An 18582-nucleotide genomic window follows, 5' to 3' on the forward strand; every position below is an offset into this window, starting at 1 on the left:
GGATTTCAGATGAGTTTTCATTTGACGTATACGCAAAGGAATTGACAGTTGAACTCTAGTGGATTTCGTAAATGTAAACAAAGCATTAGATACATTTTATATGCACTTGCTTAATGATCCCATAAAACAAGCCGGTTTGTTAATCCCAAAATAAAGTTGTAAAGTTCTATACTGTCGTATATTTTTGATGATTTATTCAATTTACAACAATTTGTTTTGAAAATTCATGTTCCATCAGCTGCGAATATGCATCTGCCTTGATCATTGTGATATATTTGAAATCAACAAAAAATAAGTGTAAACACCGGGGTGTATTTTATGATTTTGTGAAATCTAGTGGATATTGGAGCGCAAGTATAAACTTGGCATTACACCTTATTATTCCTCCTAGCATCTCTTGTAAAATTTATAAGTGAATTCATAGGAAAAAATGTACTCTAACGGTACTGATTAAACGGCATCCACGGATGCAAACGTTTGGCTGGGTGCAGGTTCTAACACAGAGCAAATAAGTAATAATACGGTTACACTAGAGTTTTTTGCCGGGTTAACCCGGCATTTGGTATTCATAATTCATGCAACATGAATCAAACTCCCATCCCTGCTAAAACAGCTGATTTACCCCAATCACAATCAACTGTGGCAACTCTTTGCCTTTGTTGTCATGCATTGTGAATTATTTATATTTTGATTGAGCAGAGCAGTGGAAAGACTCGCACAAATTTTTTTCTCTGAGTAATAAAAGTCGCAAAAGACCTATTTTAAATAAATAAATGTAAAAATTCAAGTTTAAAATTGTTTTACAACAATACAACGAATGTCTGAAGGATGTTGAAATATTTCAAAAAACAAAAAGGTATGTAAACTGACAAAAGGAGTCCGTTTTCCCTGTTTTCTTCAAACGGGATAATGAAATTAACAGCGACGTTGGCAGAGCAAATAAGTCATGTTTTGGTGTTGAAGCAACTTCCCAAATAAGGAGGCTCCAAACAAGATGTGCCATACAAGCGGTCTAATATCAAAGGTGTAATCAACACCAAATCAATGCTAATAGCCCAAAAATCTTCATGGAATGTAAGAGCTACGTCTCTGAAGAGCGAATAGTCGTCCTCACTGAAACTAATAAAAAGAAAGTTTCAAAATATCAATTAGAACTGTAATATGATTTCGTAGGAAATAACTTAATAACTTAAAACCACTTGTAATACTATCGCCTGAAATATCTTTAAATTTCCCTATAAGCCTTGGGTAAATTCTAACCGTTTTTTGTTCTTTCTCTATCGTCTACCAACAACAATGGGCTATGCATAAAATGCTTATTAATTAAAATAAAAAAAAAAACAACAGCAAAAGAAAAAGAACCGACGACATCGACATTCCCAAAACAAAACAAATTTGAAATTCTTTAGTGTGTTGATTTTTTTTTGATTTTGCTGTGCTTTGCTTTTTAGGTCGCCTAAATTCGACTAATGAAAATGATGACCAACATTACAAAAACAACAATAACGATGTTGTGGATCAAGTTGATAGCTGCTTCGATGGCGGTGGCAGCGGTATGCTCGGCGGCGGAGTAGTTGTTACACCTGAAGAAATGACTGAAGCCGCAGCAGCGAAACGTCATTCATTACGATCAACTTCAAGTTTTTGCGATGAAGTTTTTCTTGAAGAACTGACCAATATGGGTTTAACTTCAATGTATACATCAGCAGCAGCAGGTGGCAGTAACTATTGCTTAGGCACTGGCGGCGGAGGAGGAATCTCTGATAGTGATGATGCTCTCAGTTATGGTGCTTTAAGTTTAGGTGCACTTAGTAGCTGTAATAATAGCATTGCCGGTGGTGCCTCATCATTGACAACACACAACACCACAATAACGGCTGTGAATTCAATTGTGGGATTTGATGAAGGTAAGTTTAGCTATTGTTGTTGTAATTAGTTAAGCACACACAACACTGCATACAAATAGTTTTTTTTTGTGGTTAACGTATATTTTATTATTAATTTTTGTTGTTGATAATTATAAATTCACATTCGTGAAATGAGAAATGAATAAATTATAGTTTTTGGCGGTAGAGTGACCAAATAAAGATGTTTATGGCATATGGGCTGAAAAGTCTCGGCTCTTTTATGCTACTTCTGCTAACTTCTGGTAATTGTTGATTTACGATTGCATTGAGTTTGAAGTGATCGATCAGATAATTCTTCACAGACCTAGAGTCAAAATATATTCTCCCTACAAAACGAATGAAGTGCTCGAAAGAACGTTAAAACAGGGTTTTTAAGAGAACTCAAAAAAGGCATTTGTTTGACAGTCTCAGACACGGAAAAAGATGCGTATTTTTTAAAAAGGAAAGAATGTGTCAATGTTGAGATTTCAAGGAGTACAATAAACGTGGATTTGTATATCCTCAGTTTTTAGCCTACGCTGTATTTCCATCGAAATAAAGGTTTTTAAACCCCCAAGTAGGTTTGATCATAATCATCATAATCACTTCTAGACATCTTGGACTCGCTCTTGCCGTTCGTATACTACTTCGAACGCAAGATCGAGTCCCAAGATCGGTGCATCCCACACTAAATTTCGATTTTTTTCGGAAAGTGCAATTTACGGACATTTCTTGGATAGTATTGCATTTTTTGGCAAGGATTGTTCCTACGGCCCCTTTAATGAAGCTACAATTTAATAGGGGCAAGTTCATAGTTCCTGCGATATAGACCGTAATGTGCACCAACCAAAATTACTGATGATCTCGATAAATTTTTAGGGTACTTCTTATAGAAAGCGTGCTCCAGAAGACCCTTTCCAATGCAAAGTGTGCTTCTTAAGACCCTTTCAAGTGGAAAGAGTGCTTCTTAAGACTCTTTCCAGTGGAAAGGATTCTTCTTAAGACTCTTTATATTGGAACGGGTGCTTCTTAAGATCCGTTCCAATGGTCCTTCTTAAGACCCTTTTCAATAGAGAGGGTGCTTCCTAAGACTCTTTCCAATGGAGAGAGTGCTTCTTAAGACCCTTTCCAATGGACAGGGTACTTCTTAAGACCCTTTCCAATAGAGAGGTGCTTCTTAAGACCCTTTCCAATGGAGAGGGTGCTTCTTAAGACCCTTTCCAATGGAGTGGGTGCTTCTTAAGACCCTGGAAAGGGTGCTTCTTAAAATCCTTTCTAGTGGAAAGGGTGCTTCATAAGACCATTTCCAATGGAGAGGGTGCTTCTTAAGACCCTTTCCAATGGGGAGGGTGCTTCTTAAGACCCTTTACAATGGAGAGGTTGCTTCTTAAGACCTTTTCCAATGGAAAGGGTGCTTCTTAAGACCTTTTCCAATGGAAAGGGTGCTTCTTAAGACCTTTTCCAATGGAAAGGGTGCTTCTTAAGACCTTTTCCAATGGAAAGGGTGCTTCTTAAGACCTTTTCCAATGGAAAGGGTGCTTCTTAAGACCTTTTCCAATGGAAAGGGTGCTTCTTAAGACCTTTTCCGATGGAAAGGGTGCTTCTTAAGACCTTTTCCAATGGAAAGGGTGCTTCTTAAGACCTTTTCCAATGGAAAGGGTGCTTCTTAAGACCTTTTCCAATGGAAAGGGTGCTTCTTAAGACCTTTTCCAATGGAAAGGGTGCTTCTTAAGACCTTTTCCAATGGAAAGGGTGCTTCTTAAGACCTTTTCCAATGGAAAGGGTGCTTCTTAAGACCTTTTCCAATGGAAAGGGTGCTTCTTAAGACCTTTTCCAATGGAAAGGGTGCTTCCTAAAATCCTTTCTAAGGGAAAAGGTGCTTCTTAAGACCATTTCCAATGGAAAGGGTGCTTCTTAAGACCTTTTCCAATGGAAAGGGTGCTTCTTAAGACCTTTTCCAATGGAAAGGGTGCTTCTTAAGACCTTTTCCAATGGAAAGGGTGCTTCTTAAGACCTTTTCCAATGGAAAGGGTGCTTCTTAAGACCTTTTCCAATGGAAAGGGTGCTTCTTAAGACCTTTTCCAATGGAAAGGGTGCTTCTTAAGACCTTTTCCAATGGAAAGGGTGCTTCTTAAGACCTTTTCCAATGGAAAGGGTGCTTCTTAAGACCTTTTCCAATAGAAAGGGTGCTTCTTAAGACCTTTTCCAATGGAAAGGGTGCTTCTTAAGACCTTTTCCAATGGAAAGGGTGCTTCTTAAGACCTTTTCCAATGGAAAGGGTGCTTCTTAAGACCTTTTCCAATGGAAAGGGTGCTTCTTAAGACCTTTTCCAATGGAAAGGGTGCTTCTTAAGACCTTTTCCAATGGAAAGGGTGCTTCTTAAGACCTTTTCCAATGGAAAGGGTGCTTCTTAAGACCTTTTCCAATGGAAAGGGTGCTTCTTAAGACCTTTTCCAATGGAAAGGGTGCTTCTTAAGTCCTTTTCCAATGGAAAGGGTGCTTCTTAAGACCTTTTCCAATGGAAAGGGTGCTTCTTAAGACCTTTTCCAATGGAAAGGGTGCTTCTTAAGACCTTTTCCAATGGAAAGGGTGCTTCTTAAGACCTTTTCCAATGGAAAGGGTGCTTCTTAAGACCTTTTCCAATGGAAAGGGTGCTTCTTAAGACCTTTTCCAATGGAAAGGGTGCTTCTTAAGACCTTTTCCAATGGAAAGGGTGCTTCTTAAGACCTTTTCCAATGGAAAGGGTGCTTCTTAAGACCTTTTCCAATGGAAAGGGTGCTTCTTAAGACCTTTTCCAATGGAAAGGGTGCTTCTTAAGACCTTTTCCAATGGAAAGGGTGCTTCTTAAGACCTTTTCCAATGGAAAGGGTGCTTCTTAAGACCTTTCTCTATTCTTCGATTTGAAGAACGAATCTTATCTACAACCTATCTTATCCAAATCAGTCAATGTAGCTATATTATATTTTATATACATATCCTTCTCCTACTAATTGTTCTTTCTTCTTCTCATTACAGATCTTTTTAAATGTCATTCCCGCTTATCGATGACATTAACATCAATTGTTAATGAACCGAATTGCCTCAGCTATTTTGTTCAATATTTGGATAAGAAAAATGCATTGTCTTTTATAAAATTTTATTTGGATACAAAAAATTTTAAAAATGCCGCTTTGGCACAACTGCGAAAAGAGCTCAAAATTAAAATGATAGCACAACAAATACCCGAAGAGGGTGAAAATGATGTCACAACAGTAATATCGCCCAGCTCGTCAAATGATACGGACGACGATCAAATACAGAGTAAAGCTGGGGGCAATGATGGGTGCGGCGGTGGCAATGGGAGGCGACATATCAATGACAAAAGAAACGGAACTGCTGATAATCATGTTGATGATATTGAGGAAGGAGAAGAAGACGATATTACTGATAATAGTCATGTACCTGAATTGAAAACTTTGTGTGATTTAACAATGCGCAAACCCCTAACTGATGATGAAAAATCTCAAATCTATGCCGAAACCAATAAGCACTTTTTTAAGAGTAGCAGTGATAGGCAGAAACTCAAAGCTTCCTCCGAATTATCACTATGTAGTTTGATGAGTAATTTATCGGAAATCAGCGAAAATGCCATTATTTCCGTGGCCAGTGTCAAGGATGCCTTGGCAATTTATAAAAAATATTTAATACAAGATGCCAAGCAGCGCATCGAATTGCCAGTTGATATTTTATCCAAAATATCGTTGATAATTTGCAAGAAGGAGACAACTGAAGATGAGACCGCCACTTCCATAACTGCTGATTGTTTTCTAGAAGCTCAAGAATATGTTTTCAACAAATTGGAAAAGGAATATCTGAATGATTATTTGCAAAGTACCTATTATGCTAAATATTGTGTAGATCTCATAGAGCAACAATGTCTGAATGTCAATGATATTTTGCACAGTGAGGTAACTTTGTTCTATTTTATGGAATATCTGGAGCAGCACAAGGAAAGAGATTGTTTAGATTTTTGGTCAACAGCCATAAATTATCGTAAAAGTTATCTCAGCCATGATGCAGGCTATTTAAATGAGAAAGAAGCTCAATCAGATGCCATGATAATTTATGAGAAATTCTTCTCGTTGCAAAATGAATCAAAACTATGGTCTTCGAATAAGTTGAGGGCTCATGTGGAATCTTGTATCTGTACAGATGGCATGGTTTATCATTGTTTTGATTTACCCCTGAAAGTGGCGGCAAAATACCTCGAGAGGAAATATTTAAAATCATTTTTAAAATCTTCACTATTCTCCAATTACATGAATGAATTGAAATCAAAAATTCAAGAAGATACGGAAACAACTAAAGACGGTACAGGAAAACTTCCCTCAAAAATAGTTTTGCGTAGATGTGTTAGTGAGAAAACCACAAATAGGCATCGTAAAACTTTGTCGGATTGTACGTTGGACCAAAAGAAGATACCAATTTCGCAGCAAAACACCTTATTGGCCTCAATGGATAATCATTATTCATCTTCACAAAGCAATTATCATGCTCATCAACATCATGGTTTATCAACATCTTCCTCAACATCCAATTTAAAACAATTTCAATTGAATATTGATTCGTCACAGCTGACAAATCCTGATCTATTGTGGCGTCGTTCAAATTGTAATAATTTAAAATTTGGACGCGTCAATTCGTTGGGACGTTATGAACGAGATTTTGAATCTCCAGCAGATGCTTTGCATAAAACACCACACAACGCCACTAGCAATTGGCCTTTGGCTGCCGCCATAAGTGGTGGTAATCGTCTGAAGAATGCAATGCGTAAATTAGTTAATTTACCGGAGGATAATGTCCAAGAAGAAATAGCCTGGCAAGTTGCTGAAATGATTGTGAAAGATGTAACGAGTGTTACTATGAGAGGAGGAGGAGCAGGAGCTGTGAATCAAGAACAAAAACCATCAAATACAAAATCCTCGAATATGAGATATTAGAGTGCACAAAGTTTAGTAAGTCTTGTTTTAAGTTGATTTATTTGTTATTGTTACTACTTTATTATTGGTTGTAAACATTTATATTTAGTAATGCCTCTTATTCTACCCCTTCCCTATCGCACTAAATTTCTATTGAATCTCGCTCGCTTTTTAATGAATTATGAAAATGTATGCACAATTTATCAAAGATTTGGAGTTACTCTTTTTTTACATTTCATAAGATCACTCAAATAGAATTAGGTCAAAGAACTTTCAAAGATTTTTTTCCGCTCAAAGACACACAACTACTGCCTCATTTGCGTTAGCAAGTACCCATGCCTCAAATCCATAATGTAGTACTAGTTGTTGTTGTAACAGTTCGACTGAAATCGAGAAAACGAAAATGTTTGTGTGCATAGGTATGGGAAGCCGGAGAAACCATTGGTTTAGACCACCTTTATTGGTTTAGACTACCTTTATTGGTGTAGACCATAAACCTACGGGTAGTAAATTTTGTTGCATAAGAAGGTAATGCCACGAAAAATGGTTGCTAAAATTGATTTAAAACTCGGATATCTTCGCATTTTTTTTTGCATTTTTATACCCTCAGCCTTTAGGCTAAAGAGGGTATTTACACTTTGATACGACCAAAAATGTGCCTTATCGAAATAATGGTTTTAGACCCCAAGTATGTTTGTACGATATCCGTTTCAGAGAATTTTGAGTAGATCTAGCAATGTCCGTCCGTCTGTCTGTCAGTCTGGCTGGTGCGCACGATAACTCTCGAACGGATCAATCGATTCGGTTCATATTTTGGGTATCGAAATATTTTGTCCAGATTCGATTTAATTTCGAAGATAGGCCATATAGGTCCACTCGGGTACCTCCCACACAAAATTTCGGCAAAGTTCAGTTTAGGACCTGGTCTCGAATCGCTTTGATTTTTGTTTACGCAAGTTGTATTCGCTGTCCTCTATACGACGCTGTAAGTTTCATTAGGGGCAAGTCCATACTTCCTGAGAAAATAGCCTGAAAGTTACAAAAAAACCCTATGACACCGTGTTGGTTGGAGCGCAAGATAACTCTCGAACGGATCTACCGATTCGGTCCAAAATTTGGCTTTTGTAATATTTTGTCCAAACTTAGTTAAAGTTCAAAGATGGATTATATCGGTCCACTCCTTCCGGTACCTCCCCCACAAAAGTTCGAAAATGTTCGGAAAATTTGTGCGAACGATAGTGTTGGGCAATCTCGTTCATTGAGCTGATCGATCTTTTTCATTCCGTTCACCAAAAAGATCCGGGTCATTTACTTCGTTCGTTGGCTCTTTTTCGTTCAACAATACATTTGACTGTATTATTTTCTTTTGAAGTCGTTCGTTTTTGCTGCATACGACTCCGTCGTTCTTTTCACCGAATCGTTCTTTTGAAAATGTTCGTTCACGAATGACACAACTGTTGTGTTACTTGCTTGTTTGTGTGCTAATGGGGGTGGTTTTTTTCTGAACGTAGTGGTGGTGGTTTTGATATGAAAGAACCAGATGAACGAATGATGCAAAAGAAAGAAATGACCGAGATGTGCTACTGAATGAGGTGAGTTACTGAGCGAGAGTAGATCTCTAAATCATTGTTTGTTTTGTGTGGAAATTTGTGCTGCTTGGGCTAACGCAGCCTTTGTTTAGATTTTGACTGCAAAACCAATGCTGCTAATTTTGTAAGCAGCAATGACTCGTCCATCGGGGATCTAAATGAACGATATAAAAGAATGAGCTGGATACGGATCCGTTCGTTCTTTTCACGGAATCGTTCCTTTGAGCCGGTTCGTTCATGAACGACACAACTCTAGCGAACGATAACTCTTGTAGGGAGTAACTGATTTGGTCAATACTTTGCACATTATGAAATTTTTACCAGACTTAGATGAGGTTCCAATATGGACTCAATCGGTAAACTCCTTCGAGTACCTCCCACACAAAATTCGGAAAAGTTCAGTTTAGGACCTGCTCTCGAATCGCCTTGGTTTTTGTTGTAACATCTTGTATTCACTGTCCCCTATACGAAGGTACAAGTTTCCTCAGGGGCAAGTCCATACTTCCTGAAAACATAGCCTGAAAGTTGAAAAACAAGCCATATGACACCATGTTTATGGGTGGAAGCGCAAGATAATTCTCGAACGGATATGCCGATTCCGGCCAACATTTGGCCTTCGTAATATTGTTTCCAAAATTAGTTTAAGTTCGTAGATAAGCCATATCGGTCCACTCCTTCAGGTTCCTACCCCACAAAAGTTCAAAAATATTCGAAAAATTGTGCGCACGATAACTCTTGTGACCGATTTGGTCCATACTTTACACATTCTCATAATATCTACCAGATATAGATCAGATTCGAATATGGACTATATTTGTCCACTCCATCCCGTACCTCCCACACAAAAATTGGATAAGTTCACTTTAAGAACTGCTATTGAATCACTTTGATTTTTGTTGAAGCAACTTACATTCGCTGCCTCAATTACGATGGGAAAAGTTGTTTAGGGGCAAGTCCTTACTTCTTGAGAAAACAGCCCGAAGGGTGTAAAAACCCCCTATGGCACCCCCATGGTCTATGTCGGTTCATTCCTTTAAGTACCTTTTCCGCAAAATTTTTGAACTTTAATCCTAAAAAACATTTTTGTCGGTTCATACGACCAAAATTTTGAAACCCCCTAAATACATAAGTTTTTTGTGAAAAAAAGTGTTTCAATTTGCAGAGGCTGAGGGTATATCTCTGTCGGCAAAACCGACTGATACTTTTTTACTTGTTTTCATATAAAATTTCTCGGCGCTAAGTGGGTTAAACAAATGTGAAGTATCCCCAAGCTTTTGGAGGCAGGAAGGGCACGTGTATAGGGTACCTAAACGTTCTCTGTAGGAATTGAGGACGAAACGTGTTTGCTTCACCGAAATTGGATTAGGTTTTTTTATTTATATCAATTTTATAAATTTTCAATAGAATTCATTATTTTTTCATTAGAAACGAACTTAATGACTAATGATGCGAGTGAAAAAGGAAAGCCGCCAATCGTTTGATATCTGATGGAATCACGTCTTGTATGTGTTTGCTATGGCAACTAGAATCCTTACTGATGTGTTGAGGGTGAATGTTCCTCCTTGACATTGCAATGGTCAACGAATTAATGGTTTTATACCATACATATGGTAAGACCAAAAACGTTTCCGAAAATATGGAATTGATTTAGCCTATACTTACGGCCGTCTATCTGACAAATTGGTGTGCACGATAAGTACCGAAGGGAGTAAAAGACGTGATCCAGACTTTGAAATACGAAACACCTCCTCGATGCTTATATAGGAAAAGTCTTCTGGGACTTCCCCACAAAAGCTCCGCTTCCTATACTTTTAAGTTCATTTTGCCATTCTTCCATCCGTCTGTCTGACTGTGTGAAGAATAACAATCGAAGGAAGTAACCGATGTGATTTAAACTTCAAAACACCTCCTCGATACTTAGATATGTCAGTCTTCAGTTACCTCCAATACAAAAGCTCAAAATGTTTGACTTAAAGCCACTGGTCATTAAAACGCCACCAAAAATGGTTTCAAAAATTGTCGTAAAAGTTCAGAAATTTTAACAACCAGTTTGCTATTTTTTTTTGTTTAATCACAGTAGGATAATTAATTTCTCTGAGGTCATTTCGCCGTTTATTAACACGTCTACTCAATGTTGCCACATTTCTCGGCTAGGTTTTTAAGAAAGGGTCCTCCTCGAAGATATTCTTCTACTGCCATCCTTATATTCTCTTCATTTTCTGCTTCAGCTGTTGTTGATTTCGTAATTCTTTTTCCTGCTCGTGATTTTCTAATTATTTTCCTGTTGTTGATTTACTATTTTTTTTCCTTGTTGGAATTTCTTCAAAATCACAAAATCAGATAATGATGATTAAGTGGTCGTTGAGGGTGTTGTTGTTGTAGCCCCTACAGGTAAAGTAGTATCGGTGGAAAGAAAAGAAGAAAATTTGAAGATTAATAGATAGGCATCCACATCCAGCCCTAGAAAGCGAGCCGCCAGGACTGGATGGGTCCACAGTGACTCCGGTGTCAGGTCTGTCGGGTTTGTAGGACATGCGAAGAGGTGCCGAGTGATGTGCGGTGTTTGGCCGCATTTAGGGCATGTGTCCGTTATCTCGGGATTCTGGACGGAGAGATAACTGTTGAGGTATCTAGAGATACCAGATCGAAGTTGGGATAATATCGATCTGGTCTCCCTAGGTAGTGTCCTCTCATCTTCATGAATGGGTGGGGGTCGCCCCACCTAACACTACACTGCATGTGTAGGTTGATGTTTGATCCTCGACTACTTTTGAGTGGGCCTGTCTCAGAGCCATGTTAATGTCATCATCAGTTGGGTCTGAGGGGATTTGGGGAAGGTTGGAGATTTCTTTGCGAAAGTCAAATCTAATTGGTTCATCTCTTTCATTGAGAGGCCTGGAGATGCTAGCGTGGTTTGGGTGATCCCGTTTAGCGCATTTGATCGCATGTTGTCTTGTGAGAAGGGTACAGTGGGCTAGTACCGGGAGGAGTTTTGCTTCATGGTGAAGGTGATTTTCTGGGGCCTTGGAGTGGCATCCAGTTGCTATACGCAATGCGGAATGTGTGTCACTTAGACCAGGTGACCATATTGGGCCAGCGTAGTCCATGAGTGGGCCTTGTAGGTGGTTAAGATGGTCTCTTTATCTTTGCCCCAGGTGCTACCGGCCAGAGCTTTGAGAATTTTATTTCTTTTGCCCACGTTCCCCGCTACTACTTCAGCGTGTTTGCAGAAGTAGAGTAAATTATCAAATGTGACACCCGGTATTTTGGGGTTTTTGATCGTCGAGATGGTCTGTCCGCGGATGTGTATGTTGAGTTGCGCATTAACTTGTTTGGTCCACGATGTGAGGATGGTGGCTGAGGACTTAGGGGCAGATAGTTGTAGGTTTCTGCCTTCAAAGAAGTCTTTGAGTAAAGGGAGGTAACCATTTAGGGCTGACTCTAAGTCTGAGATTTTTCTGCCTGTTGACAAGACTGTGCAGTCGTCAGCGTAGGAGATTAAATGCACATTCTCGGGTGGGTTCGGGGCCTTCGACACGTGGAGGTTGAAAAGCAGTGGAGATAAAACTCCGCCTTGGTGAACCCCCTGCTTGTTCTTCCTGGGTGGTGATATTTGTCCTCGGAATTCTACATAAGATTGCCTTCCAGCTATGTAGTTTACCAACCATCTCTTTAGGTAGTTAGGGAGAGAAGTCTCCATATCGTCCTTCAGAAGTATGGTGTGGTTAACTGTATCAAAGGCCTTGGACAAGTCTAGGGCCACTAATATGGTTCTTTTGTGTGGTCTCTTACTGTTTAGTCCTTCCGTGATCCTTGTCGTGACTTCACTGAGGGCTGTGATTTAGTTGGTGTTGAGGGAGTATCACTTTCATCATCTGATTTAGTGCGCGTTGAGGGTGTTGATTTAGTTGGTGTTGAGGGAGTATCACTTTCATCATCTGATTTAGTGGGCGTTGAGGGTGTTGATTTAGTGGGCGTTGATTTAGTGGGCGCAGCATCACCATCCACTTTCAAATTGGCATAATCATCATCGTCCTCACTACTATCTTAAAATAAGTTTATTTCTTGGATTTTATTGACATTAACGTCTTTGGAAAGAGCAAAGCTTTTTTTGCAGGAGTTGAACGAGTCATCTATAGTGGGCGCAGCGTCGTTCAGAAAGGCTCTCAAGAACACGTCATCATCATCCTCATCGTCCAATTGAATTGTAGGGGAGTGTTCGCTGCAGCTGATGTAGTGGGAGGTTCCTCGTAATCACTGGAGTCATCTATAGTGAGCGCAGCGTCGTTCAGAAAGGCTCTCAAGAACACGTCATCATCATCAATTTGTTTCTTTATCGCAGTAGGATTGTTAATTTCTCCTATTTCTTCTTTTCTTTTAAGCACACGTCTATTTAACGTTGACTTTGCTGTGCCATATTTCTCGGCTACAATTTTATAGGATTGTCCTCCTTGAAGATATTCCTCTACTGCCATCCTTATATTCTCTTCATATTCTGCTGCTGATTTAGTTGTTGTTGTTGATTTAGTGGGATTTTCAATATACACATCGACATAGTCTTTCTCAGACATGGTTTTCACTTCTATGAAAGTTTCTTCTAGAATGAAGAAAAATATTGATAACAATGACAATATTTTCAAGGCAGTCTATGTGTGAACTTTGTTTGAAATATGTTTTGTATGTAGGAGAGTTTCAGAATGTTCTGAAGAAATGGATGGCTAAATTATTACGAATATAGACGAACGAACAATAATTATTTATAAAAACTGGGGGTTAAGCTAGGGAACGAAATCCGTTCGATGGCTAACGAACGTCTTTCATCGTGATGATACTTCCCCTCGAAGCGCTCTACGAGCAAAGTTTAAAACTTACATCTCGGTATTCCACTAGAAAAACATCTCCAGTTTGTCCTTCCTTTCTCGGGCCTTACTACTTTCGATAGTTTGTTATGTGGGAGAATCTCAACATCCTAAGCCTCACTTGTAAAGCGCCCAACCTGGGAAGGGCAGGTTTGTCGGAAACGAATGACGTTCCTTCATCTGAGTCAATTGCTCACTGGTCGCGTGGTAGAGCTGGCAAACTATCGATAGTCAGACTATCGTTTTAATCGCTGTCCTAAAGCTTTGTTCATATTGGATTCCAAATCAACTATTTTTCAAATAATTCTACACAAATAACAGAAAAATGATACTTTGATGGCCGATTCAAATTTTTTTTTTTTTTTTTTGTGACAACAATCAAAACGATAGTCGGACTATCGATAGTTTGCCAGCTATATCGTGTGGTCGTACGTCTCTCTGTTGGATTGAGATGAGACGACCGTAGTGTCCATGTCATCGTCCGACATAGGGAGGGATGTCTTTTCCGACATATAGTCGCACTTCGCTAAGGAGGTCGAGGTCTGAACTGTGTCAATCACAACATGTGGAGCAGACGTCCCCACCCGGCCATCCATCTTAATATGTGCAACAATCACAAATTTCATTAAGAAATATAAATTTATTCTTATGGCATTTCTGTTATTAATACTCGCAAAAAACTCTAAATAACCAAGCAATATCTACAATAGTAAGATGTAATTATAACTTCTTAAATCTTCAAAATTAATAGTATTTTTATTATGCATCGAATTTAAATAAGAATTTCCATTTAGTATCTTGATCTTCAATATTATAATACATTTTTAAATACCTCTTTTTTCAATATTATTTTCTTTCCAACTCTCTAGGTTGTTTTGAAATAAATAATCCTAATTTTATGATATATCTATAAAACAAAAAACTCGCTTTATGAACAATAACAAATTACTATATTATAATTATTCAATAATTTATAAAGGAAATAATATACTTATTCTATTAAAATATTATTAACCCATCCAATTACTATCACTTCTTTCTTCTACCATTTCCAATATACTATATTAATTATTTAATCCTAAAGACAATAACCTATACAAGTTATTTTTAATATCAAGTTTATAAGATTTAAAACATTTTCTAACATAGAATGCGCAGTGCGTAATATATATTCTCATTTATAATGCAATGTAAATGCAAAAAGAGCCATCATACTTTCTTTCTTATTAAAAGGGCTAACTAACGATTACTGGGTCGAAATTTTATGTTGAAAAATATCTCAATACCATATTCGAAATCCATATTTCTTAAACATTGAATTGAATTTTATTGTATTTCTACTTACAAAAAAATGAACAAAATTTAGACATTGATTCCTATTTTTGTTCCTTATTATTTTGCTCTCTGCTACTCTGTTTTTCTCGAATTTACAATATATTTTTTCTAGACTTTTTATTCGAATTATTTATTATCTCTTCCTTTCACAGCATTTGAAATGCACTTCTTTATTTATTTGTTTTAATATATTTATACATATTTATTTCAAAGAATTTATTTAAAATACATATTGATGTTTATACATATTTAACCATTCCTTTATGTTTATTCCGAATAAATATATTTTAAAGTTAAATATATATTTTTGTTATATGAAAAAAAAAACGAAAACTATTTTATATTCACAAAATGTTATTTGTTTATTTAATATTAGAAAATAATTTAAGTTACAAATATGCAAAAATCGTCGAACATAATGAAATATTAATAAATATTTTCTAAATACATAATAAAATACGTATATATATACATAATAAAAATACATATTTTATAAATAATAACCATAAAAAAATAGACGCGAATCCAATCAATTTTTGCTCTCAATAAAATAATCATACAATAACTGACAAAGAAATATGACAATCAATGGTCATGTATCAAACAGTGATCTACGCCTCGTGTATGTCATTTAAAAAAAAATAGAAGGAAAAAGATTTTATTTATATGTATTTATGAAATGCGCAAAAGATACTCTGGGCAGACAGGTATGGATGACGGACGTAACATTGAACACTATTCAAAATCGATTGGAGCTAATGAGAAAATTAACTGAGGGAACATTAATTCCGCAAAATTAGCCTAATACGAGTTGGAATATCGATTCCTCTATAAAATAGAGCAGCGCTCAGTCAGATAAGACAAACGCAACCACATTGATACGTTGACACATGAAGCAGAAAATGCAGCAAACATTGGTAACTCCCGTACAGTATTTAGAATCACCAAAGAATTGTTAAACCGTAATATACCTCTTCAGCACCCCGTTAAGTATGAAATCTTCCCAGAATAACATCATCCCCATTTTAAATACAAGGATACCAGCAACAACTGTAATGGACTGCTCTATACTTTAAAATTAACGGTTGCCCCACTTTTATTTCTCGCATGCGATTTTTTGGATACGCAGTGTCTTAGCTATATTTCAAGGTAAAGTGATAACAACCAGATTGTATAGATCGCTAAGAAAACACCTGTTTTGATGAAGTACTCATATGTGTGACAGTTCTATGATTGAAGCAAACGCTTCCTACATTTAGCAAATCACGAACACTTCCTTTTCCAATTCAAGCATTCAAGCTGAGAAGATCTAAAATTGTGAAAAAAATCTACATTAATCTTTAAAATCTACAAAGATTTTCAAAACCAAGTTTCATATCTTCAGTTTAACATAATATTTAAATTTAAATAAAATCAAAGTTTCCTTGGTGGCATACGATTTATAAATATAAATCGAAAACTCCGAAAGGAGTATAAACTGGTTGTCAACTCTTTGAGGTTACAGGTAATTAAATGCTTTATAATATCCTTATACCTCGTTATAAATTTGCTCTGTCTATATTAGACATTATTACACCAACTGCCGTATTTCTATACTTTGTGTGTATACTTTGGTGTAATAGAATTCCAATTTAAATCAACACCCCTCCAATTTTGCTGTTCCATTGATATGAAATACAGAGGTGGTAAAACACTTGGAACTTCGAAGAATTGGTTATTGCACTGAGTTCACAAAAACATATCACGAGCAAAGAAATCCAAGTACCTGACATTGATTAACAAACAAAATTTCGTCTCCTGTAACAAGTCCCATAGTGTAAATTCTTCGTCTCTCATATTTACTCTGCATTGATTTGTCCAGTATAAAAGGGCAATGCCATAAAAGGAATACCAGCCAAAAAGCATTTCTATGATTGCAGACTACAGAAAAAGAGGACGACAAGATAAAAACAGAAATACTGTACATCTGCAAACTCAACAAGCAGTTATCAATCAGACCTCAACGATCTTCATCGAACTCACATAACAGTCAATGATTAAAAATTGAAGCGTCGTCAGTTGAATGTCAACCGGAGTGGAAATTCCCATAATTATTTCATAGAACTTAAAAATAGTCGTATTGAAGTCGTTAACAAAAGGAAAAAATGTGAAAATAAGTGAAAGTGCGCGGAAAATAATTACTTCAGTTCTATGCAACAATATAAGAGTATAAATTGCTAAATAGATCCTAAAATTTCCGTGAAACAATATTAAACTTCCCTGCCGTTCGTGATGCTTCAAAATTATGAGAAAATATAAAAAGTGCAAATTGAAATAATAATATTAAACCGTATTTTCACGGCTTCATGTTTTTTTCTTTTGAATCGACAAATTTTTGCATGAGTGTATAATCACCATTTTGTTCATACCTAAAATAGTTACTTTTAAAGAAATAGTTAACTAAAAGCAACAATAGAAATCAAGCTCAGTACCTAACGTGGATTTATAATAATTTATTTTTTAATTTTTAAGGCCTTCTTGATCATCATTGTGTTGGTAAGTCTGCAAACAATATTACATGATTCTGTTAACAACTGAGTACTGAGCAGTTTACTGTTAAATTAATGATTTATTTTATAACATAATTCAGTCGATGCTAAGTGAGAGAATAATTCTCACCGCCACATACAATTTAGATTACCTAGCAAAAAGAAATCGGAAATCTGTTTTGTTTTGATTCACGATTATCTTTGCCTTACATTATTTCAGTAGACTTTACTATTACTTGATTAAGAGCAAACCCAAAATTACAATTTACATGTTTTGTTTTGATTCATAATTTCTTTTCATCCACAAATTGTCTTTACCATTGAATTAATTCTTCATTAGCGACAACAGATAAAAACACTATTACTTCCAAATTATAATTTGAATTTTTTTTAACTATCACCCTACGTGAGGCAATAGTCAACATGTATTTTTTTTGTTGAAACTTATTCTTGTTTGATGATGGTGTCTGCTGTGCGGAGGAAATGAAAGACGGCGTGTTGCTCAGTTGAGTGCTTTATTACGAGTGATTTCTTATTCTATTACACATTAAACAAGTACCCTTAAGTCTAAGAACGAATCTATTTACAATCTTGTGTGTGTTCACACAATGCGAACTCATCGCATGTGCCATCATGTGTGTTGTGTGTTGTACGATCACATCGTGGAGATGCTGATATTACAACACTCCTCCTCAACACACATACACACAGATCAAAACTAAAACTCAAGAAATCATAATTTTATTTACATAGCTCAACATAAAGTTTGTAAACTCATTACAAAAATATTCTACACACAGTATTTTCAATCAATGATTAACTAATAATCCATTTTCTCCTCCTGTATGATGTCCCCCTTCATAAGGGCTTCTCGACGGTTGACCTAACTGTTTTAGTTCTTCTACTGCGAAACACATTCGCTCTGTATGTCTGGTCGTCTCCTTGCTTCAGTGGGCTCTCCCCATCATGACGACCGTAACGGCACTTCACTGCATTTGTTGTTGTCTTCGCCATACACAACTTATTTCTTGGCTCTATGTGCAAAAACAAATTTCCGACCCTTTTCGCCGTCAAAACAACTCTTTGTTTGTTTAGGATCGTTGCACAATTTTTTCCAAAAACAACATCATATTTTGCCGCTATTTTGCCAACCGCCATAAAATTACATCGCAGGTCCGGCACAAACAACACATCTTGTAGCTTGATGTCACCCTCGTTGATGAACACATTCCCCCTTCCCTTTGCTTTAACTGTCTGACCATCTGCAAGGGAAATCACTTCATGATGCTGCCTGTATGTCGTAAACAAATTACGATCGCAGCATAAATGGCTCGACGAACCGCTATCCAGACACCAAATGTTCTTGTTGACATTGTTGTTGTCCCTCGTAGATACAACGGTGTACGCATGCTCGTGGGGATCATTCT

At 36.9% G+C, this 18582-nt stretch overlaps 1 protein-coding gene across 2 annotated transcripts; it reads left to right on the forward strand.

The window, feature by feature from the left end:
• Positions 1-678: 678 nt before the first annotated feature.
• On the forward strand, positions 679-14793 carry pkaap (A-kinase anchoring protein pkaap). 2 transcript variants are annotated; one of them, XM_073970947.1, is made up of 4 exons: positions 679-856; positions 1452-1907; positions 4902-6880; positions 14162-14793. In XM_073970947.1, the coding sequence occupies exons 1-3, from the start codon at positions 829-831 to the stop codon at positions 6863-6865; spliced, it is 2448 nt and encodes an 815-aa protein (XP_073827048.1). In that variant the 5' UTR covers positions 679-828; the 3' UTR covers positions 6866-6880; positions 14162-14793. The 2 variants fall into 2 exon arrangements, with proteins under 2 accessions (XP_073827048.1, XP_073827046.1); XM_073970945.1 differs by lacking the exon at positions 14162-14793 and having other exon boundaries at positions 4902-9130.
• The last annotated feature ends 3789 nt before the right edge of the window (positions 14794-18582 follow it).

Source organism: Musca autumnalis, unplaced genomic scaffold, assembly GCF_047663935.1.
Source record: "Musca autumnalis isolate F117 unplaced genomic scaffold, ASM4766393v1 scaffold_2, whole genome shotgun sequence".
In the NCBI taxonomy this organism is placed as follows: domain Eukaryota; kingdom Metazoa; phylum Arthropoda; class Insecta; order Diptera; family Muscidae; genus Musca; species Musca autumnalis.